The following is a 24,938-nucleotide window of genomic DNA, read 5'->3' as shown; positions in this document are numbered from 1 at the left end:
TCTTGGCCTACATATAGGTTTCTCAAGAGACAAATAAGATGGTCTGGTACGCCCATCTCTTTAAGGACTTGCCACAGTTTGTTATGATCCACACAATCAAAGGCTTTAGCATAGTCAATGAAGCAGAAGTAGATGTTTTTCTGGAACTCTCTAGCTTTCTCCATGATCCTGCGTATGTTGGCAATTTGATCTCTAGTTCCTCTGCCTCTTCGAAATCCTGCCTGTACTTCTGGTAGTTCTCGGTCCACATACTGCTGGAGTCTAGCTTGTAGGATTTTAAGCATAACTTTACTAGCGTGAGAAATGAGTGCAATGGTGCGATAGTTTGAACATTCTTTGGCACTGCCTTTCTTTGGAATTGGAATGTAAACTGATCTTTTCCAATCCTGTGGCCACTGTTGAGTTTTCCAAATTTGCTGGCAAATTGAGTGTAGCACTTTTACTGCATCGTCTTTTAAGATTTTGAATAGCTCAGCTGGAATACTGTCACCTCCACTAGCTTTGTTGTTGCTCAGCTTTTCTAAGGCCCACTTCAATTCACATTCTAGGATGTCTGGCTCGAGGTCAGTGACCACCTCATTGTGATTATCAGGGATGTTAAGCTCATTCTTGTATAGTTCTTTTGTGTAGTTTTTCTACCTCTTCTTAATCTCTTCTGCCTCTGTTAGGTCCCTGCCATTTTGGTCCTTTATCATGCCCATTTTTGCATGAAACGTTCCTTTCATCTCTCCAATTTTCTTGAAAAGATCTCTGGTCCTTCCTATTCTATTGTTTTCTTCTATTTCTTTGCATTGTTCATTTAAGAAGGCATTCTTATCTCTTCTAGCTATTCTTTGGAATTCTGCATTTAATTGGGCATATCTTTCTTTTTCTCCCTTGTCTTTCGCTTCCCTCCTTTCCTCAGCTATTTGCAAAGCTTCCTCAGACAGCCATTTTGCTTTCTTGCATTTCTTTTTCTTTGGGGTGGTTTTGGTTGCTACCTGTTGTACAATGTTGCGAACCTCTGTCCATAGTTCTTCAGGCACTCTGTCTATCAGATCTAATTCCTTAAATCTATTTGTCACCTCTACTGTATATTCAACAGGGATATGATTTAATTCATACCTGACTGGCCTAGCGCTTTTCCCTACTTTCTTTAATTTAAGCCTAAACTTTGCAACGAGAAGCTCATGGTCTGAGCCACAGTCAGCTCCTGGTCTTGTTTTTACTGACTGTATAGAGCTTCTCCATCTTTGGCTGCAGAGCATATAGTCAATCTGATTTCTGTGTTGACCGTCTGGTGATGTCCATGTGTAAAGCCGTCTCTTGGGTTGTTGGAAAAGAGTGTTTGCTATGACCATCGTATTCTCTTGACAAAATTCTATCAGCCTGTGCCCTGCTTCATTTTGTACTCCAAGGCCAAACTTGCCTGTTATTCCAGTTATCTTTTGGCTTCCTACTTTAGCATTCCAATCCCCCATGATGATAAGAACATCATTTTTTGGTGTTAGTTCTATAAGGTGCTGTAGGGCTTCATAGAACCGATTAATTTCATCCTCTTCAGCACCGGTGGTTGGGGCATAGACTTGGACTACTGTGATATTGAATGGCTTGCCTTGGATTCGAACTGAGATCATTCTGTCATTTTGAGGATTGTATCCCAGTATTGCTTTTCCTACTCTTTTATTGACTATGAAGGCTACTCCATTTCTTCTGAGGGATTCTTGCCCGCAGTAGTATACCTGATGGTCATCTGAATTAAATTCACCCATTCCTGTCCATTTTAGTTCGCTGATACCTAAGATGTCGATGTTTAGTCTTGTCATCTCTTGTTTGACCACGTCCAGCTTTCCTTGATTCATGGATCTTACATTCCAGGTTCCTATGGAGAAAAAAATCTTTACAGCATCGGACTTTCCTTTCACCACCAGACACATCCACAGCTGAGCGTCCTTTCGGCTTTGGCCCAGTCGCTTCATTCTTTCTGGCGCTACTAGTACTAGCCCTCTGCCCCAGTAGCATATTGGACGCCTTCTGACCTGAGGGGCTCATCTTCCAGCGTCATATCATTTTGCCTTTTGGAACTGTCCATAGGGTTTTCATGGCAAAGATACTAGAGTGGGTTGCCATTTCCTTCTCCAGTGGATCACGTTTTGTCAGAACTCTTTGCTATGACCTGTCTGTCTTGGGTGGCCCTGCACGGCATAGCTCATAGCTTCATTGAATTATGCAAGCCCCTTCGCCACAAGGCAGTAATCCATGAAGGGGAAAATATCATTATGCATCTTATTAATCACCATCATCCCAAAATGTTGGAGTTTTTTTGCAATTCCGTCATGAAATGACAAAATATCTTTATTTACCTGATAATGTCAGCATTTACAGGGGACAACTTTATTTTTCATGGTATTAAAAGAACAAAAGATTGTTCTGAAATACCTCGAATCGCTACTAAGGCTTCAGTCATGTATCTGAGAAGACCTACTGAACTAACTGGACTTATTTTAAGTATGGATCCACAGGGTTATTCATTTTTATTTTATTTGTATCCTGTCTTTATTATTTTTTTTACAAATAATTCAAGGCAGTGAATACATCCAATACATCTTTCTCCTACTGTCTCTACAACAATCACCCTGCAAGATGGGTTGGGCTGAGAGAAAAGGACTGGCCCAAAGTCACCCAGCCACCTTTCATGACTTGAACTCAAGATCTCCTTCTTTCTAGACTAGTGCTTCAAACCAAACTGGCTCTCATTTATGTTGTGAATTAGCATCAAGTTCTAGCATGCCTCTTTGTAGCAATTTAGTCTGCAACTGGATATCCTGAAGACAGCATCATCACTCATGAGAAGCAAAGAGATAACGAAATGTGATAACACTGGGAAGTAAACATCAAAGGAGAGCAGCCCAAATGTAAATCAGCAACAAATTGGAGAGTGCCAGAAATACAGTATAATACTGTACTGAGGAAGGAAAGAGATGGACCTGGGTCAGAAAAATAGATTGTAACAAGCATGCTGACTTAGCCATGTGCAATAATAAAATATTGGCAAGCTAAGCCTCATAACTATGACAACTCAAATGTAAACCTACTGTCATAATTGTGGAGGCAGCAAAAAGAGGAAACTGTTCAAGCTTCTGAATGGTTGGAGAACTGACCATCATAGTTATCCTGGCTTATGACAGCACAGATCATTTCTCCGACAATATGGCTATCAGCTTCAGGGGCTTGTATGAGCTGAAGATAAACACCTTCCCCAAATAGCTAAGGATCTTAGCCGTGATTAGAGTCACCCACTTGGGAATGACAGGCTTTGTACTTAGCCCCTCTGGAGGGAACCAATTGGGTACGGTCAATTTACATAATTTCATGATGCACCTATAGTTACTTTTCTTGTTTAGGGATAGAAAACTCCAAGTTCCAATGATTCTGGGGTACTAGTGGGGGTAACTGCAGAACTGCTAACTGTAATATTTTAATCCAGAATTGTTCCACCCTACTCTGCCTTAGGCAGACCCCACTTCGAATACCATGTCCAGTTTGGAGCACTGGAGCACTCTAAAAGGACATCAACAAACCCCAATAAGTTCAGAGAAGGGCTACCAAGATGGCGACAGGAGTAGAAAGTAAGTCCTATGGGTCCACTTAAAGAAAATGGATATGTTTAGAGAAAATTGAGGGGAGATATCAGTCTTCCAAATATTTAAATGGCTGTCATACAGAGGAGGGAGTAGGTCTTGTAATTGTCGCCCCAGAGGGCAGGAATAGAACCAATGCATTGAAACTATAGTAATGTAAATTCAGGTTACACTTATTAGGAGAAATTTCTTGCTAATAACCCTAGTAAGTGTGGTCAACTGGTAGAATAGAATGCCTCATGAAGTGAAATATTTCCCATACTAGAGGTTTTTAAACAGAGGCTGGGTAGCCATCCATGTGAAAGGCTTTAACAGATTTGAACTAGATTCTCCTCAGATACTTTTCAACTTTATGATTCTGTAAAAAGAAAGAGCTGCATTAGCTGCTCTTAAGCATGTGAGAAAGTGGGTCAGGATTGAAACTGACATTGCAAAGAGAACATAAGCAGCCAGAGATTTCCCCCACACCTTTTTCATTAACCACAGGTAGCGCCGAGACTCTGCGATCTACAAAAATCTCCAGAGCTGTATAGACAGGAGCTGAATCTAGGACTATTGCAATGTCACGAAAGGTACCAATGCCCAGCTCGTGGATGGTTTTCTGCAGGAAGCGTGGCTTTGGAAGCATGGCTCCCTACAATGAGAAAAAGAGAGGATTATTGTGGAAGCCAAGCACCATCATTCTTTCCTCACGATGGAGGCACATAGATACAAATGGTTAAAGAAGCAGCAGAGGTCTAGTACAAAAGCATTAATATGCAATACAGATTAACATCTCAGGAATTCTGGGAGTTGAAGTCCATGGGTCATAAAAGAGCCATGGTTGCCTACCCCTGACCAAGGGTGTCCAACCTTGGCAACTTTAAGACTGACTGGCCAGGGAATTCTGGGAGTTGAAGTCCACAAGTCTTAAAGTTGCCAGGTTTGGACACTTGCTTTAATCTTTCCCAGAAATCATGAAGAGGAAGCATCCATCTACAATGCCTTGCCTACAACCCACCCTGTCCCTTGCATCTTTCCCTGTTTCAAATTGTGAACATCTTGAGGGCAGGAAGAGATTTGCGTGCCCGTTTCTGAGCTCAGCCCCCCCACCCCCCCACCCCCCCACCCCGTTTTCTCTCAACGTTTTAAAAGCACCATGAGCATTGCCAGTGCAGGTTGACAAACAAGCCCTTAAGGAAAGAATTCAATAGAGCCATCACACGGCAACAGCACTCCAGGCTTCCTAGACCTTCCCAGCACTCACAAAGAGATGCAGAAATTTGAGGATGCGCTTGTGGGTCAGGATGTGCAGGGCATTCCCCGAGATGGGATCAATCACAGGCAGCCGGTGGATCTTATTCTTAATCAAGAAATAAACTGCATCAAAGAGGCTAGAAGAGAGAGAAAGGAGAGACAGGAAAAGGCCTGATGTTCCTGGGGATGGGGACGGGCTTGGAAACTTCCTCATTTCTGGATAGTCTCCTCCAGGGCATTCATGAGTACGGGGAGGCTTGCTTCAGCATGGAGGAGTATGTGAAAGAATACAGCCGAGTTATTCCCTGTTAGGCAAAGAGGCTTGGAGTACAGATAGCCCTTGACTCACAACCATTCGTTTAGCAACTCTTAGAAGTTACAACTGCACTGAAAAAAGTGACATATGACTGGCCCTCGCACTGTTGCAGCATCCCCACGGCCACATGATCAAAATTTGGGTGCTTGACAACCGGCCTGTATTTTTCAACGGTCGCATCATCCTGGGGCCAAGTGATCACCATTTGTGACCTTCCCAGCTGGCTTCCAATAAGCAAAGTTAACAGGAGAAGTTGGAGTCACTTAATAACAGCATGATCCACTTATTTATTTATTTTTATTTAAAAAGTTTTACAATACATTTTAACTTTAATCCCCCCCTCCCCCACCCCCACCCAACCCTCCCTATCCCTTCCCCCCATTCCCTCCTCCCCCCCCCAACTTCCCAGAGCTAAATACAGGGTATAAAATCAAAAAACAAACATAAGCACCCCTTTGTTATCAGCAATAAACTATTAGTTCTATCTCCCTCTAGCTCATGTAAAATGAATACAAACAATATTAATATTACAAATAAAGTAAAAAAGAAAAAGAGAAAAACAAAAAAGAGCTTTACTCAGAATAGATTTTCTTAATCCCAGTCCTTATTCATATTAATTTCAAAGAAAGAAAAAAAAAATAAACAAATTCTGTTACGCGCCAAAAGCGCCTATTAACCTTAATAATCTCCAACCAAACTAAACCATAATCAAAAATAATTCTTGCATGTATCACACCAAATGTGTTCAACACACACTTTTAGTCCATAACCCTAATATACTTTTCTAACAAGCAAATAACATCCATCTTAAATTGTGTTAAATATTAAAAAAAAACTTTCTTTCTCCTCTATGATAAATTTAATCCATTAAGATACTAATTTAAAAATTTAATCAGCAATCTTAACGCCCCAAAACTTTTGGAGCACGTCTGTCATGACCCCCAAAACTTCTTTGGACCGCGCCCCTCCCACATCTTCACTGTAAATACACTTTGGAGATTCCATAACTATCTGCTGGTCTTGCTCTTGCTCTCGTCTCACTCTTCTTAAGGCGGCACGCGTCTTCCTCTGGCCTCCTGCAACATCCAATGAAACTGTATCTTGATGCCCTCCAACATCATTGTCCTCTATCTGTCTGTCTGCAACATCTTGAAGCTTTCCCTCGCCGTATCCCTTAACAGCTTCCAAAAATGATAGGGGGGTTGCTTTTAACACATTGCTATAAAAATCACGTGCCTGGGCCACAGTAACCAGACGATGTCTTTTACCTTCATGCGTCACCACCAGTCCAACTGGAATCTCCCATCTAAACTTAATATCACATTTCTTAAGTTCCTGTACTAAAAATGCAAAATCTTTCCTTCTCCTTAAAATCTTCGGAGGAATCTCTTTTAAAACCAAGACTTCTTGCTCAGCCACTACCAGTTTAGTATCATAGGCAGCTTGAATAACTTCATCTCTAATTACTCTCTTTGTAAAATAGACCACCACATCTCTGGGTAACTTCCTTTGTCTTGCAATCCATGAATTTACACGAAAAATTTTGTCCATATTTCCCTCAATTTCAGATGCTGGCTGGCCCAATACCCCTTCCAGAGCCTCAGAAATCAGCTGCTTTAAATCTTCTTTACAGTTCTCCTTTAAACCCCTGATTCTAATAGCATACTGCATCTGATGATACTGAGCAAGGCTCAATTCTCCGTCCATTTTATCCCTTATATTTTCATTTTCTGATACTTTTGCTTCTAATATAGAGTTCTTTTAACTGAGATCCTTCACTTTTTCATCCAGCTGTTGCACACATTCAGCTACAGATTAAATCATAGACAACATGTCCACCCTCATTGCTCTAAACTTCTCTTCCATCTTCTTCTCCAGTTTCTCCTCCAACTTTTTCAGCTTTTCATCCATCATGTCAGACATCAATTGTGAATGCTTTCCAAGAGCATCTTGTAAATCCTTAAGCGTCAATACCGGAGGAGGTGCAGGAGGAAGCAAAGCTTGCAATGAGGTCTGTTGCACCAGGGAAGACCCTGCACTCCGAAGAGCTTTAGAAGTTTTAGCCGCCATCTTCCCCCACTTTCACTTATTGCGCACTTTCACTTTAAAGCTATAAAATCCATTGAGCTAGAGAGTAAAGATAAGAGTCCACATCACCTTGACCTCCTGTACCGCTCTGCCTGCATCTTGATAATCAAAAGTATTTCCTTTTGGCAGGGGTGGTTGCTAACGCCTGGCTCTGCTCCATAAATCCCGGAGCAGGGGCACTGCGCAGCTCGGAGCAACCCAGGCTTCGGGGGGGGCTCAATCCTTCAGCCGCCCAAACTCTCAGCTCAGGTGGCCCCGGAGAGCTCAACCCCTACCTGGGGCCTCACCCCCTCCTCTTCTCCCGAGGAGGGGGCTTCAAATCCATCTAAACAGCTGATTGGCGCTGTTTACGATGGAAAAACACAGCTGCGGAGCGGGCAGCCCGAAGACGGCTGTCTTCGGCGTCGCGTCGCCACCGGAAGTCCAGCATGATCCACTTATTAACTGTGGCAAAAAAAAAAAGTTGGATGAAATTCACTCAACTATTGCCTCACTTAGCCATCGAAATTCTGATCCCAACTGTGGTTGTAAGTCAGGGACTTTCAACTAGGCAGAAATAAATGCTTTTTGGTTAAGAGGTGATTGGTAAAGCATCATTTTTTTTCTGCCTGTTATCAGCTGATTAAAGCTATAAAGTAACATAGATTCCACTGGGGTACCTCTGGCTCTCTTTATGGGGTTCAGATATCCCACTTTATCAGACGTATTTCTGATTTCTCTTTGACAGTCACAAAATGACAGGGGTTTTGTGGTATGTGACGGAGTGAAGCTTTTTGCACTAGGTGGTGGGAATGACGGTTGACAAATCTCTTACAAAAAGGATGCTTTCTAGCTCTTGGGAAATGCTTGACTTACCTGTGGTTTGGAGAAATGTGCACCAAAGGCTTGAAGGAACCCTGCAAATACACCTCTGGAGAGAAAGGGAGACAGTTGGACAGCATATAATTAATGGATGTGTCAATAACTGCAGTTGATAATGTAATAAGAGCAGATTCTATCAAAAATACAAGCTGAGTTTGCCAGATTGCCTTAGTTTATGTGCTGTGTAATTTCTTTATCTTTCAAAAAAAGAATTTAGGAGAATAGCAGACCAGCACTAGTAGCCTATATAACCTCTGGAGAATAACAAAAACTAAACTGTAAGGCCAGCATAGAAAAAGCGAAAGAAGTGTATAGATATAGCATGAAAGAACTAATAGCAATAGCAGTTAGACTTGTATACTACTTCACAGTGCTTTACTACCCTCTCTAAGCAGTTAACTGAGTCAGCCTATTGCCCCCCAAAATCTGGGTCTTCATTTTACTGACCTCAGAAGGATGGAAGGCTGAGTTAACCTTGAGCCAATGAGAATAGAATGAATAATCATTATAATTATCAGCATACAGCCAAATAATATTTATCATTAGCAACCATTTGCTTAGTAAAAAAATATTGGACAATTAGCTCTCAGTTTAAAGAATGGTTTTAATCTAACATTAATGCATGTAAATTGACATAAATGTATCATTCACATATGCAATGATGTTAGCTAATGTTAAAAATGTTAAACTGCATTTATAATATCCAATTTCTCCTAGGGGTACGCTGCTTACCTCTCCAAGTTTCAATTTTGTGTCCTTCAATCTCGTATATCTGAACCTGGAACAAAGTAATAGTAGCGAATAGGACAGATACCATTGCTGATTGTGTGAGTTTACAATCACTACTATTTGCTATGACTGAATTAGGAAGAAATACTGGATTCAGTAACCATCCATTATTCTTCAGAGATCCAGTCTGAAACAATGGAAATAACCCAATCCAGTTCCTATCACTCCAAAGATAATTCATTCCAAACTCAGGGCTTCCAGAGTAAGCTTGGGGAAAAAAGAAAAAGACTCAGAGCTGACCTACCTTCAGTTTAGTGTGGGAAAAACAAAGATAGATGTTTCACCAGAATTTAGATGACCTTTCTAGAAAAGGCTGATCTTCATAAATGAAAGATGTATGTCAAATTTCATCATGCAGAGTTCTGAGGTGCATACTTTTTAAAAAATGTGATTATTATTTTTTTAAAAAGTGACTGTTGTTTTGGGATAGACTGTGAAGAAATTTTCAGCAAGAAGAACCTCTGTAATGGGAAGTAGCTTTTCTAAGCTTTTAGACTGATCTCACAATTCTGCAGGACAAGAAACTGGATGATCGTTGAGGAGGAGCAAATTATATCCCTAAGCACCCCTCGTTTCCAAGTTTTTTTTTCCCAGCTCCAAAAATGCTGAGATTGGTGTGAACAATATTTGAGTACCAAATATTTGATGACTGTCTCGTAATATGCATTTGCTTTCTGCTGCTTCAAATGATCTGACCGACAGATTTCAAATTTTAAGATACATATTTCAGAATATTTAAAGCATACATATGAACGAGAACTCCTCAAAAATATCAGTTACTTGGAACACACTGTTTGAGAGCAAGATGGACCCTCATTGTTTTAAACCAGCCATTCAGTATTGGCTTCTTGCTTATGGAAGTGGGATGGATTGGATAACCTTCAAAGCCCCTTCCTGTTCCTTTGAATGAGAACCCAACAGCGTGACTTCACATGGTTTTTGGAAATGGCTCTATGGCTAGCTGATATGAAAAGACAAGTTGACTCTGAATAAATATGTTGAGTAGACATGTATTATATAATTACAAATTTTCCCCCAAAATTCCATTTCTAAAGCATTTAGGAACACTTCAGATTTTTCTAAAACATTTATTTTTACACACACTATTTCAGTAACAGTTGTATTTACCATGTCAATGAATACTTATTCTAAAAACTGCTCATAGGCCAGTGAAAAACAATTTGTGATGTGTCCATTTTCAAACTTTTTTGTTCACCTACCCATTTTTCCAGCTGAAAGGCTCAGCTCTTAGAATCCCAAATCTGGAACAGCTCATGCCTGCAACTTAATTTTAGGTGGTTCTCCCAATTTGTTTCCTCTCTTCTTCTCTCCAGTCCCCTGAAAGAAACTGTCTAAAGCCACTTTCCTCCAGATTTGAGAAGATGAAAACTCACCAGAGGGGATCGATAATAGCGATGTAAGATATTAATAAAATCAGTGATGGTCAGCATCCCTGCAGGAGAGGAGGTAAAAGAAGGAATGAATGATGGAGCCCCATTTCCATCTGTCCTGTTTGCCATCGTTCACTCCCTAGAGACTAAAATGGACAATGTGAAATTTGAGCGGGCCCCAAACAAGGAGTATATATCGGAGGTGGTGACTCTTTGAGAGCTGTATGCAACGAAATTTCATTTTGATGTATGCCGATTGGTGTACATTCAAAGTGACAATAAAGTTATCATCATCATCATCATCAATATTATACACACCCAGAGGTTGCAGGAAATGGGCTGCAGGCTACAAGCTACAGAAATTAACATAACTTACATTACATGTGGCTTCTTATAGTCAATAATGCCCCCTTTTCTTGCTGATTTCCACATCTCTACACTCCTATTGATTTACCCCTTCCTGCTGTCATTAGTGTGGAGTGGTATCCATTCTTCCTATCCCATAGCCCAGGAGTAGGCAACCTTGGCTCTTTTATGACTCATGGACTTCAACTCCCAGAATTCCTGAGTCAGCTATGGGAGTTGAAGTCCATGAGTCATAAAAGAGCCGAGGTTGCCTACCCCTGCCATAGCCACTCGCCATCAAAGCAGTAGGTAGGGGAAGAGTTTGAATGATCTAACTAGAGATGTGTTAGAGCTCAGGGTCACAAGTTGCACATGGGCCCCTGGGACCCATGATTGAAATTTGGGAACAAAACACAAATTTGGCAACTTATTCTTTCTTATTTCTACCGAAATAAAATAAGCATATCCAGTTTTCTCTAGACTTGACAGACCTATTTTGCCGACCAAGCATCTTGCTTCCTTTCCACCCCATAGTTTTGTAAATACTACATTTGCAATCTTTTAAGAGTGTATGTGTGTATTTAAAATGTTGCTTGCTCCTACCTTAACTGAAACAGGCACCAATGCATGAGGCAACAGAATGGACCCAAAATGTTAAAACTGATATTTCAAAGGCTTAAAAGTGCAATTCAAGGTATTGGCGATCACCTTTAAAGCCCTTCGTGGCATGGGTCCAGGTTACTTGAGGGACCGTCTCACCCTACTGAGATTGGCCCATACCACTCGTTCCGGCAGAGGAGGCATGCTGCGGGTACTCTCAGCCCGATTATTCTGGCTGGCAGGGTCCAGGAGGAGGGCCTTCTCTGCTGTTGCTCCTGCCCTCTGAAACATCTCGCCCCTCTCCAATGTGAGGTTGGCCCCAACCCTCCTATCTTTTTGTAAGGGGCCTAAAGACGGGGAGGAACAGCACAATGGAGGTAGCTGATTGAGTAATAACAGATCCCACCTCCCCTCCACTCTGCCCCCGTCCTCCACAATGTGTCCTTGGTTTTAATGTCTGATTTTAACTTTTTATGTTTTAGCCTCCCAGAATTACCCTATGGTATGATGGGTTGCCAATACATTTTTATAAATAAAAATAAAATAAATAATAAAATAGTAAAGTTTTATAAATAAAATTATCCACAAGGTTGCAGCAAGGTGAAATTATGATGCGATTTATAGCCCTCTCCAAGGAAAGTGCTACAGTGAAAGTAAGCATCTAAAACAGCCTGCTCCAGTTCCAGGAAAAATGTGTCCAAATATGTCCAGAGCCAGTTCATATACCACAACCAGTTTCCTTCTAGGGAAGACAGAATTATTCTTTTTACAAATATGACTGCGAATGGTAGGTTCCTATGCATTTGATTGCACACTGGATTTACTGATGGGATTACCAGGGAGGCTGCATGTTGTCTTAGATGAGGTCAATGCTGCCAGTGCTACCTCTAAAAGAAAAAAAACACGTTTGTACAGGGAAGGCGTGTAATTTCTCTGGTAGCCGTAGCACAAATAATCACAGTGATAAAGAGCCCAGCGGCCAGATGGGTGCAAGTAGTTCTACAGTAGGCCAACTATTGCTCAACAGATCACTGACCTCTGAAGGTTCCTTCTCCATAAACCATGGATTAGGTGGATGAGTGATCTGATGCCAGCTTAAGAAGGAAAACACTATGTTCACGCCTGGCCATTTTACCAACTTTAATCTGTCTCTACAGCAAATTGCCATGAAGTGAAGGTCCATTGTGAGGACATGTCCTTGGCAAGCATTTCACGCTGTTGCAAGCAGGACTTGTGGATGAGCCTTAAAAATTTCTGCACGCACCAAATTCTTCCTCTTTGACTCTCCTCCTTAATACAGCCTGAAATGGGTGGCAGTCCCAATTCCCCTCTCCATCTTTGCCATGCCCAACTGCTGCTGCACTCAGTCGCATCACTTACCCACAAAGCACTGCTGCTTGCTGTCCCAAAGAGGAGCGGCTCGCACCCCATTAGCCACCAGGGCCAAGAACGCCTTTTTAATCTGGGACAAGAGACAGAAATCAAATTGACTAGGGCTGTATTCTGTGCCCCACGCCATACTCTGCCTCCCTAGGGCAGGGGTGTCAAACTCGCCACGTTACGTGATGTGTCACAACACGGTGGGCGCGGTTTCGGCATGACGCATCCAGCCCGCGGGCTGGCAGTTTGACACCCCTGCCCGCGGGAATAACTGATTGAACCTTGCACAATGGAGAAGGAAAGATCTACTCCAGTGATTATTCTGCATTTCTCTCCTTTGATAGAATAAAAGAAGATGTAGTTAGGGAAAGAGGGATCATCTCACTAAAACTGGTGAAGTGGTCACCTCTAACACAACATTCTGGTCAATTCAGGGAATTTTCACGCAGAACAACCAGGAACAGCTATATTCTTGTGAACCAGCTATGCTCTTATTTTACAGCTTTTGCTCACATTAAATTAATCATGTTGATAGGCAAGATGAATACTGTAAATATGCTCAAGTTGCTTCTTTGTAGAATAATTTCCAGTGAGCCTGAGATTGTACCAAAGATGGGAGGCTATATTTTGTCTCTTTATAGAAATGTTCTCACGTGCAATCTTTCCCTTCCCAATGTGAATGAGGGACAAGTTTTGCAGCAGCATTTAAAAAAAAGATGTAACCAAGATGACAGCGAACCCACCACTTCTTCATCCTAGCCACCTAAACACTACTGTAATTTATCTTCGTGGATGTCCTCGTAACTATTCAGAAGCTTGTTGTGATTCTGCGTCAGCCTGTGGTTCCGGCAGCTGGGTCTGATTATTCTGAAGAGGAAGAGGAGGAAGGGTTTGGAGAGCCTTTGGTGTCAGAGGGAGGTTCTGATGCACTGCAGGACTCTCAGCCTGGCCCCTCCCGTCTTGTTCCTCATCAGTCTCAGCCGTGTGAGCACGAGGTACTGGAAGAAGACGATCCACAGCTGGCTCTGTTCAGGGACCCTAGGAGCAGGAGGCAATCTAGCAGAGCAGAACAGAGGAAGGCAATGAGGCAACTCAGGAGAAGGCAATGAGAAGCCACGCCTTGTGACTGCTGATAAAAGGGGAAGGTGTGGGAGGTGCTGGTTGCTGAAGGCAACCATTTGAAGATCTTCTGCTAGAGTCCTGGTCTGTTAATTCCTGTTTAACTCTTGTCTGAACTTTTTGCTTAACTCTTGTTTGAACTTTTTGTTTAACTTTTGTTTGAACTTTTGATTTGTTTGTCAATAAATTTGGTTGGGATTTTTCCAGCCTGTTGACTAATAAAAGGGGTTGTCCCTGACATTCAAACAGGGCTGGAACAAAACAAAGCTATAGATGGTTCAAAATGCAGTTACTTGTCTGGTAAAGGATTATGCTTCATGTACCCATGGAACACCACTATTGCAAGAGCTGCATTGGCTGTTGGGAAGCTTCTGGGTTCAATTCAAGGTGCTGGTTATAATATACAGGCCCTCTGAATATCTAAGAGGGCAGTTGCTTTTGAATAGAATACAGCCTTTTGGAAAATTCTGGAGGGTTAAGCAGATCAAGCTTCCATTTCAAGGGTGTCAACAAGAGAAACCCATAAACATCCCTTCTTTCTTATGGCTCCCCTCCTAGGAAAAACCTATGTGCAGAGACAAAGATGACTCCATCCTTGCTGATATTTCAGAAGGTGGTCCTAGCTCTTCCATAAGGCCTTTGGGAATAGAATGGAAGTATGAATATACAGCAACTATTCCCAAAGTTGAAATGAGGATGAGCCTTTACACTATATGGCATATTTTTAAACCTAATTTATATTACAGCACTGTTAGCCACTTAAAGAGTCTTTGGACTGAAGTAGCATATAAACTCAAGTAAGTAAATAAGATACCAAGATACCAAGCTCCCAGCAGACTCAGACATAAATGTAACACATAGCAATACTCCCTCACTCCCTCCTTTACTACATGGTTACTACACGGTTCACAAAACACCTGTATTCTTCTTACCTGCAGAGTGGTCTCAAACACTACCAGTTTGGAGCTGGTGGGAATAGCATCATAACAGCGATGACTCCGCATGAATTGCATATAGATCTCAGCATCTGGGCCCAGGAAGTCAATATCAGGACCAAACCCAAGAATTTCACAGTCAAGGGAAATGACATCATCATCTTCCTGTTTGCCCTGTTTGAGCTTTGTGTCCTCTGATGTTACTCCTGTGCTGGGACCCAAGACTATGCCTTTGTTAAACTGACCTGTAACTTCTGAAATCCGTGTGATTGCTATGGTACTCCAATCCTGAATCCTACCCTGGGGCATCATGCCATTGCCGGCTCCACCATTGCTGTGAGCTCTGTCCACCTCTTTCGTCTCTGAATGGGTTGACTTGAAATCCAATTCAACAGCAATGGCATCTGCAGCTGTCACTTTGCCAATGTGTGTTGCAGTCTCAACATCAGTTGGCTCAGGATCCCGCCTCTCAGTTCTGCCATCTGCTACTACATTTGTCAAAATCAAATTCGCTTCTTTGTCACTGGCAGTCAAATCCTTGGCTTCCTGTACAACAACATTGGCTTTCAAAGCAGATTCCTCAATGTCCAGAGATGAGGCGGGGCCTAGTGTGCAAGCATTGTAAATCTAAAGATTGAAAGATCTTTGACAAATGAAAATAAGTCACGCTGTCCTTTTGAACCAAGCCAAACATCCCTCCACCTCATTAAGTCCACAGCTATGATGTTTACTCATATAAAGCTCCAAGCATGCATGTGCTGGGCTGAATTCTGCAAAGAAGCAAGCCTAAACTTGCAGCAATTATAATCATAGTGACCATCCCTCATTTATATATTCCACCTGACCATACTCACATTACAGAATAAATACTCACTTCATTTACTATTACGGTTTGTCGCACGGTCAGACAGATGTTCAGAATGGATTTGGCATTTTTATCTGCCTAATGAGTCCTTCCCAAAGACCTGGGATAGGCAGAGATGGATGTCTGATAGTGTTGCAGATATTGTTGCAGCATATAAGATGTTTTGAGTAAAGCTGTCTTTTGCAATTGACTGATAATTGTCAATGCTGATGGTGTTCAAATGGTGCTCCAATTATTTTGGGATTGCAGCCAAGGTGCCTATTACTATTGCTTTGCTTTATTTTGTCACAGTCATTCTATTTCTACTTGCAGGTCTTTGTATTTTGTTTCTTCTCCAATTCCTTGCCCTCTGTTCTGCTGTCTCCAGGTAATGCCACAATTATTATTATTTTTACAAATAACAGAAAACCATAGATGAACTGACATCAATTTAAGGTTGTGTGTAGACATTCTCTTTATTATAATAGGACAGGTATGGAATATATTAAGAAAAAATATTTTTACCAAAGGGAAGAAAGTTTATCTAATTGCTTCAAAAAATTGGCAGTGAAAGAGCTGTATACTAATGAATACATATCTATGACACTTGAACAACGTTATTAAGTAGTCCTTGGCTTACAACCATTTGTTCAGTGATTATTTGAAGTTACGATGGCATTGAACAATGATACTTATGATGAGTCCTCATTGTTCTCGCCATCACAGCATCCCCACAGATACATGATTGTAATCCAAGTGTTCAGCACCCAGATCATGATTATGATATTGCAACAAGTTGAGGTTATGTGATCACAATTTTCAATGTTCCCTCCTAGCTTCCCACAAGCAAAGTCAATGCAGAAGCAGCAGAAAATTGAAAGTCACACTTAACAACCTATACAGTCCTCATTTTATGATGGCAACAGAGATTGCTGGAATTGTCATCACTAAGCAATGTAGTCACATGATGTTGGACTTTATGACATCACTTAGTGGTAGCAATTTCAGTCCCAATTGCTCTCCTAAACGGAGGACTAGATGTATATTCTCCATTGAATACCCATTGAGATAGGGCACCATTATTCCTCTTTGACAGAAGGAAAACAAAAGCTGCAAAATATTTGGATTTGGCAATGTTACCCAAGAAACCTAAACTTTTAACATACCAAGAATTTAAACCTAAACTTGAATTTTGAATCCAGTTAAGGTAAAAATATCAGTTGATTTGTTTGGGAATGGAATGCGATAAGTAGCAACAAACTCAAATTCTCTATATGAAAACTACAAGATTATTTCAGATAGAAAGTTAGTATCTGGATATTGTGGAGAACAAGAGAGCAGTATTAAACTAAAAAGAAAACATCCTTGCTACAGGGGGTTGTCACACGGTTTTAAACAGTGGGTACTCTAAATAATGTGATTAGCAGTTTTAGAAAAAAAACAAAAGCAGGCAATTAATATCGTTAATATTCCCTGGCACAAAGGCATTCAATTAGCATCAGCTAAACTGAAAGTGGATAAATACAGAACCTCACTCACCTGTTTCTTCCTGATGCTGGAGGCCATTGTTCAGTGATGGTATCAGAGGGGCAAAGGGGGAAAGGACAGAGTTAAACACGGTTGTGTTACATCTGTGCTCAGTGAAGCTTTTAGGATCTGAATACTACATCGCTGAACCATACACTGTAAATCTTCATGACGAGAGGAAATCCTGTTTTTTTCACCCAGGTCTATGAAACCAATCCAAGTTGGTTTGGTAGTAATAGGATTTTTTTTAAAATCAAAAGAAAAGTGACAGCCCTCCTTTATTTTGCAAATAACCCTTTTGAGTATTTCCTTGCATGGGTCTATTTCCTCCATCACACCACTTCTTGGAAATATTGAACAGAGGAGAAGGCAGCTTATATCTTGGACAGGTTCATAATAAATCCCCAAGGAGGACATAAGGCCACCCAGACCAAGTTAAAAAAGGTAAAGGTAAAGGTTCCCCTGCACATGTGTGCTAGTCGTTTCCAACTCTAGGGGCCAGTGCTCATCTCCGTTTCAAAGCCGAAGAGCCAGCGCTTGTCCGAGGACGTCTCCGTGGTCATGTGGCCGGCATGACTCGACGCCAAAGGCGCACAGAACACAAGAAAGTGATATTCCATTGATCGATCTATCTATCTATCTATCTATCTATCTATCTATCTATCTATCTATCTATCTATCTATCTATCATCTATCTACTGTATCTCTATATCTCTATATCTATCTACATCTATATATCTACATATCTCTATCTCTATATCTCTATATCTATCTCTATCTCTATCTACAGTATATCTCTATCTCTATCTATCTATCTCTATCTCTATCTCTATCTCTCTATCTCTCTATATAAAGAGACCGGGAACTTTAGGCTCATGGGGCCTTGAGAAAAGTTCCTTCCCCAAACGTCTGACCCCAAGTCTCCCTCCAGAAGTGGGCATCATTTTGGGAGTAGCTGGGCAGACTTATAATATATTAAAAGGGATAATTCTGGATATATTTATCTCTTTATTTATAAAAATAATAAAGGTGAGATACAAATAAATAAAAATTAAGGCAAATGTCATGATGGAGGCTGATTTCATATTATAAAACCATCATTCCCACACACTTGGGTAATACATTATTTTTCTGAGATAAAGCATGTTTGATGCTACACTATTGCATTGGCTTTGTTTAGAAATGCTTTACTTTTAGTACTGTTAAAGGGTACACAATATTATATTAGATGAGGCTGAAATATAAAATCCATGAGTTAAGACGTACCAAGAACTTCTACTCACTATCACTAACCTTGAGTCAGCAGAAAACAGTACCTACATGAAATTTGCTCTCCCCCTTACTAATATCTATTTTGCCATTATTCCTTGGACTTCCCTCCAAGGTACTGAGTGATAGTACCTAATAGATTTTACACCTTGATACCCTTCTTGTATAGAATTAGAAGGAAACTTCTCCTTTATTTGGTTTATATTGTACAGGAGTTCAAGGTGGTGTACCCTCTTTTCCTTACAACAATCCTGGGAGGTTGGAACAAGTGTGGAAATGCCCCATTGCTAGGCATGTTGATTGGTTGGTTGGATGTATACGGCTTCCCATCTTCAACTGCCACAACAATAAAACAACCCACTAACGCTCTGCTCTGCCTGTCCCATCCCAGGCTTTACTGCTTAGATATTACATTCCATTAGAGTCAGTTCTTCACCAGCACCAGAAAAGGAGGTTGGAGTAGAAAGAAAAGTAAGACGAAGATCCATCTAGAAATTTTTTAAAAAACAAATCAGGCAGGGTTAGAAGGGAAGGAGGAGGAGGATACATCTCCAGAACTAAATACAGAAAGCAGGAAGGCTGTGGGGTGGGGGTAGAAAAGAAAGGGGAAATTTATGTGCACCCAATGAGAAGTTTGACGCACAGACCAGCAGTCAATATATTAAGCTACAAGGTGTTTCAGTAGCAGCAAAGCCGGCGAGGCCCATTTGAGCAGCAGGGTGGGATTCAGAGGGGAAGTTCGCGTGGTGCAGTTGCTCCCTGTTGTACACAAATCTTGTTTCAGAGCTGAACCTTGACGAGAGATTTGGGGGGGGGGGCTCAGCTTGTAACCTGTCAAGTCCTATGGCTATTAAGCCTATTTTGGCCTCGCTCTCCGAGCAGCAGAAAGCGGCTGTGGATGGCAATGTTGGAGGCAGGAAGTGCCCCGGGCCGGCAGACAGACAGACAGACAAAGGCCATTTGGAGTGATCGCTGCGAATCCTTTCTCTGGGCGGGACGGGACCGATCCCGGAGCCGGCGACTTGCTGTTTTTGTGGGACTGTCAAGCCACCGCCCGCCAGCGCCTTACCTGCTTCAAGGCCTGGGCCGCTGTCGCTTGCTCCATGCCGGCAGCTTCTATTTAGAGCAGCTGGCCCAGGCGGCTTTAGTATCACGTCCGCTGCGGGCGGGGAGGGCGAGAGAGAGGAGTGACAGCGGCAGTGGTGCCAGGAATCGTCTTCAGCTACAAGCCGTCCTGCCCCGAGTTGTAGGCACCGCAAAGGCCGAGTCTTTTTTTAAAAAAAAAACAAAAGCAAAAACAAAGGTTTTCTGCATTTATAGCTATTAGGGAAACATTCTGCAGGAAATACTCCAGGCACTCCCGGCTGCCGCTGAGGAAGTAGCTTTCGCACCAGCTTGCTTCTGTTTTTCTTTTTATACTCGCTCATTAGTACGTATTGCATCACCTGATGATTTTATCAGACCTTTAGATAAGCTACATCAGTTGAGTATGTCCTGTTCTGGGCTCCTATTAAATTGTAGGCACTTTGTTCGTGCTATCGTTTGCCACCCTGTGCAAGAGAATGGGGAGGATTTCAGGAAAAGATCTAATTCTGGTGAACTTGAACTCATTCAAAAATGTGTCTTTCTGAATAAACTTTGATTTCAAAGCCTTTATTGTCATAGGTTGAACACAAGTCTTGGCGTGGCTGTAAGGATAACTGAAAGGCTATTTTATATGGAAAACTGTACCAGCATTGTATATCGAATATGTGTGAATCTGAACATTTCTGATAATGCACCAAGATTTGTGTAGATTTGCCCATTCTGTTCTGGCTCAGGACAAATTGGATACATGTGTTCTAATTGGAATATTACCTGGGAAAGTGTAACCTATATTTATCTACCATCTCATGCAAAACCTTTCTTTGCCCCCCAGTCTGCACATTTAAAGAATGGAGGGTTTTTTTCTGCATCTCTTTGCAGAATCTGCTCATTTTACTGAACCTTGTAGGAACTGAAGGACACCCTGCAGTTTGTTTCTCCTCAAGTTTCCTCCCTCCTCCAAAAAACCCCAAAGGCCCAGTTGTATTATAGTGCCTTAGGAACTAAACCAGTACAGTTCAGAGGGACACTTCCTTGTATATGTGGGTTAGGAGGAAGGCAAAATAAATACAGATAATCACATTTTGAAAAGATTTTTCAGAGAGTTGCATCAGCCTACCTGTGGAAGATATAATATAGGGACTCTGAAGGGCAAATAGAGGAGTATCCATTTTATTTTGCCTTCATCCCAAAAGCCTGTTTATGCCATAAAATGACTGACAGCAAGGATCAGGCACTTGCATTAAGTTTCTCACCATTTTCTTTCACAATGAATATTCAACTTCTATTATTCTTTTACACTCTTACATATTCACTTTAAAAGAGCAAAACAAATGCTAGTTAACTGGATCAAAATAAGATATTTTCATTAGAACTAGCCATACTAACCAGACTGAAGCTAGTTCACAATTGTCTTCAAAGAACTGCAATTTGTTTTTTACCCGTTTGTGGCATAATAAATGGGGAAAGAATTGCAAAATGCTGAACATTCTTTGGAGAAAAGGTCAATCCAGAAACCAAATGTCAGATTTTCACATACTGAAACCACCCCAGAAAAATAAAGCTAGTTATGGACGTTTCTGTATCTTACAATAAACAATTCAGATTTTGGATGATGAGGAATATAAAGCCTTATAGTAAATCAGATCGTTGTGCCATATACCCTACATTTTCTTACATATTTTTTTGCACCTATCATTATTCCCACATTGCATGGTCAACAACTTTGTAACCTGGCAGTTCTGGGAACTCTACTCCCAACGACTAAAGAACAAAGGCTGAATAAGAAAAGGGAACCTCTGGATATTGCTGAAGATTCCCAGTATCTTTCAACACTATGATCTCCAGAGCTTCTAAAAGCTGCAGTTGAACAATTATGTCCACTGTTGATTGGGAACTTCTCAAAATATGAGCACCTCAGAACTACTGGAACTTCAGGGTTGAATTTGGGATTTTGGGGGTGCAAATTGTGCTTTCTAGCACTGAGCTGAAGGGACAAATTTATCTAGAAATGCACTGCTTGTTTCCAAGATCTCAGCCATGTCAACCTATGTAAGAGTTGTAATCACGTAATCCAAACAGTCCAAACTCTTATTTAGAGATAATAATAGAGAATAGTATCTAAGCTGTTAAAACCAAGAAACAAGATAGTTGTACAGGCCAGACAGAATGGGGGATGAACGCTTGTTTGTTATTAATTACTTAAGTTACGAGGAAGGGTGGTAGTGGTTGGAAGACCTTAAGATAGCTCAGAGAGCTGTCAATCTGGGGAACTCTTTAGGTCACCCAAAGAGGCTTCTCCCCTTTCAGACTTCTACCAAGTTAGCTCTTTTAGGTCATCTGATACAATCAAATAAGTCAGACTAGTTCACAAGTGATCATTGCTGTGGAATTTGAGAGGGTCACTTATATACCAACAGGCTTCGTCTCAATCCTGCCAAGACTGAGTGGCTGTGCATACCGGCATCTCGGGTTAACCAGACTATTCCATCATTAACGATGGGGGGTGAGGTGTTACCTCCCGTTGATAGGGCTCGCAACTTGGGTGTCCTCCTGGATTCGCGGCTCAGTTTTGAAGACCATATAGGAGCCGTGACCAGGGGGGCTTTTGCCCAGGTTCGCCTGGTGCGCCAGTTGCGACCCTACCTGGACCGAGATGCCCTACACACAGTCACTCATGCGCTCGTGACCTCCCGTTTAGACTACTGCAACGCTCTCTACATGGGGCTGCCCTTGAGGACCACTCGGAGGCTTCAGCTGGTGCAAAATGCAGCCGCGCGAGTTGTGATGGGGGTTTCCTGTTACTCCCATGTAACACCTCTACTCTGCGAGCTGCATTGGCTTCCGGTTGCCCTCCAGGTGAGATTCAAGGTGCTGGTGATGACCTATAAAGCCCTAAATGGCTTGGGTCCAGGATATCTGAGGGAACACCTGCTGCCGGCATCAAGTTCCCTTCGTCCAGTGCACTCCCACAGGGAGGGCCTTCTCAGGGTGCTGCCGGTAAAAGAATGCCAGCGGATAACACCCAGGGGGAGGGCCTTCTCAGTGGGTGCGCCTGCCCTTTGGAACCAGCTGCCCGTGGAGCTTAGGACTGCCCCCGACCTTCGATCATTTCGCCGAGACCTGAAGACCTGGCTCTTCGAGCTTTCCGGCCCAGACTGAGTTTTAATTGGGGTTTTAACTGGGGTTTTATATGTTTTATATTTTTTCAGGGATTTAGTTTAATCTTTTTTAATTGCTCTGAATTTTTGTATTGATGTTTTATATGCCCTGTAAACCACCCTGAGTCCTACGGGAAAGGGCGGTATATAAATTCAATAAAATTCAAAATTCAAATTCAAATCATATAATTCCCAGGAAAGGAGGCTTGATACCGACTTGAAGGGGAAGGGGGAAAAATTCATTGTAGGGCAATGACCCATTGGCTAAGAGAAGACATTTGAGCCTTTCTTGTTCATGCACCTAGCAGAGAGAAGAGAGAAGCTGTGGCCAATACATTTCCCTCATCAACATGGTCATTCAACAAAACAGATTTTAATAAAAAAGCCAGGATATCTAGTCTCAGCAGCTGTCTAGATTGTTTTGATATATATTAAAGGGCAGGTTAAACATCTTCAAGTCTTATGAAGAGTTGTGACTTTTTGTGGAGTTGGTACAAACACCTCCTCACCCTTATTTAAAAGCTCTGCAGAAAAGGATATCAGTAACTCACAGATGAAACTAGTTATCGGCAACATTTATGGAATACACCTTAAACCAGGGGTGTCAAACTCAATTTCACTGAGGGCCGCATCAGCATTGCAATTGCCCTCAGGGGGCCGGGTGGGTGTGGCCTACTGGGTGGGCGTGGCTAGAGTGCATACAGCCTACTGGGTGGGCGTGGCCAGCTCTACATCATTCGCATCAAGAGTGCCTATGGGGGCCTGGGCAGGAGTGGGACAGATCTGAGGGTCTCTGGCAGAAGGAGGGTCTCTGGGCCAGGGCCAAGGCAGTGGGGGCCGTTCCCTCACTGTTTCCAGGATGGCTTCGCAGGCCGCATGAAACCACTTCGCGGGCCGGATCCGGCCCCCGGGCCCTGTGTTTGACATGTCTGCCTTAAACAGTTGCTATCTCCACTTCTGCCTCCAAGTTGACAAGACAGCAGAACAGAAGAGGGAGAAGCCTTGCAGAGGACCTAAGATGACTACCAGAGATAGAACTGAAGAAAATTTTTTAAATCAAAGGGCCTCTTGCTGAAGTAATACCAATCATTCTGTAATAATGAAAAAGAAATCTGAAGGAATTTCAGAAACAGTGTAAGAGCATTGTTTTAAGGATAGATTTGGTCAAAAATGCTACTCTGTGAAGCCTATCTTTTCTCTAAATTCTCTATATTCACCAAAACATTTAATTTAATATGTATTTAATTCCTTTCCTGCTCCTAAAGGTTAATCAGACCATCTGGGATCACAAATGATCTGGTAATAAAAATTAAGATGTCTTGTTTCAATAATGTATGGTTCAGAAATATTACTACTATTAGCTGAAACTATATTTTCCTGGAAGGATATAACAATATCTATCCTAGGAGATATTTCTAAAACAAAGCAGTTTAAAAGGAAGTTTGTTAATCCAATGGAATTAAATCAAGACTACTCACGGACCACAAAGAGTAATTTCACAGGGATGTTGTACACAGGGATCTTTGTACCCTTAAACATCTATTACCGTAGTGTGATTCATGACTACTGCCTCCATCAATGGAGAAATCAACAATCTGAGAGCTACACTATAGGAAACACTCATCCCTCTTTTGTCCAGATTTTTAATAACATTCAGCATAAGGAAAAATATGGGCTTGAGGATATCATTATTGCTACCTGGGGGGGAAATGATGGAACTTGCTTTATTAAACTGTACACTAGTCAAATTTTTAGCAAGGAAGAAGGAAAGTTGAAAAAAAGGCTTCCCTGTTTTGATTAACCCGAGAATCTCTTTGCACCAAAGGTGCCAAATGTCACCCACAAGATTCAGACATGTGAAACAGAATTTAGCAACAGCTTAGTGTTCCGGCATACAGGAGAAATCTTAAGTGTCAGGGACTACAGTGTCATATAGATCAATGAATTAATCTTTCATGCCCAAACATCAGGTCAGCAAAAAGCTCTTGTAGGCTGAACAGTGCAAATTTCATATCCAGGCATTTGTATGCCATCAGAAAATCAACACAGCCCAGGCCTGTGTATTCATCATGGAAATGTACAAAAATACTACTGCCTGATACTGTATTTAAAGTGGCAGCAAAGAAAGTACAGCTCATGATCAGCCTTAAAGATTTCTCCAAGCGCAAAAGAAAAAGGGAAACATTGCAATTGATTGGAAATAGTAGTGATTGAGAATGTAGAAACTCAAAATGGGTACCCATATTTAAGTGAGATAGCACTTAGCAACAGCACGTAGACTTATATACCGCTTCACAGTGCTTTACAGCCATCTCTAAGCGGTTTACAGTCAGCATATTGCCCCCAACAACCTGGGTACTCATAGGACGTCTCC

General features: G+C 41.8%; 2 protein-coding genes across 7 annotated transcripts in view; one reads left to right on the top strand and one right to left on the bottom strand.

Annotated features, from left to right (window-relative positions):
• The window catches only part of LOC308660108 (rac GTPase-activating protein 1-like), a gene marked incomplete at its 5' end in the record, with an annotated part of 55,202 nt that extends 44,885 nt beyond the window's left edge, over positions 1-10,317 (top strand). The window contains one exon of the mRNA XM_081314328.1: positions 10,245-10,317. The remainder of the gene's footprint in view (positions 1-10,244) is intronic.
• PRKAG3 (protein kinase AMP-activated non-catalytic subunit gamma 3) overlaps positions 1-19,626 on the bottom strand; it is a 29,869-nt gene extending 10,243 nt beyond the window's left edge. For 3 of the 6 annotated variants that reach the window (XM_081313067.1, XM_081313068.1, XM_081313066.1), the window contains exons 1-10: positions 19,390-19,626; positions 17,064-17,079; positions 14,678-15,285; positions 12,627-12,708; positions 12,083-12,133; positions 10,305-10,363; positions 8,854-8,899; positions 8,116-8,170; positions 4,867-4,993; positions 4,089-4,254 (exon numbers count right to left, since the gene is read on the bottom strand). In XM_081313067.1, coding sequence (XP_081169193.1) covers positions 4,089-4,254; positions 4,867-4,993; positions 8,116-8,170; positions 8,854-8,899; positions 10,305-10,363; positions 12,083-12,133; positions 12,627-12,708; positions 14,678-15,285; positions 17,064-17,079; positions 19,390-19,425 — 1,246 coding nt within the window. In that variant the 5' untranslated portion in view covers positions 19,426-19,626. Of the gene's footprint in view, positions 1-4,088; positions 4,255-4,866; positions 4,994-8,115; positions 8,171-8,853; positions 8,900-10,304; positions 10,364-12,082; positions 12,134-12,626; positions 12,709-14,677; positions 15,286-15,554; positions 16,141-17,063; positions 17,080-19,389 lie in introns of those variants that run through there. The other 3 variants (XM_081313070.1, XM_081313069.1, XM_081313071.1) reach the window with 2 other exon arrangements.
• Between the last annotated feature and the right edge of the window lie 5,312 nt (positions 19,627-24,938).

Source organism: Vipera berus, assembly GCF_964194415.1.
Source record: "Vipera berus genome assembly, chromosome: 1".
Taxonomy (NCBI): domain Eukaryota; kingdom Metazoa; phylum Chordata; class Lepidosauria; order Squamata; family Viperidae; genus Vipera; species Vipera berus.
This window is presented reverse-complemented; position numbering and strand designations above follow the sequence as displayed.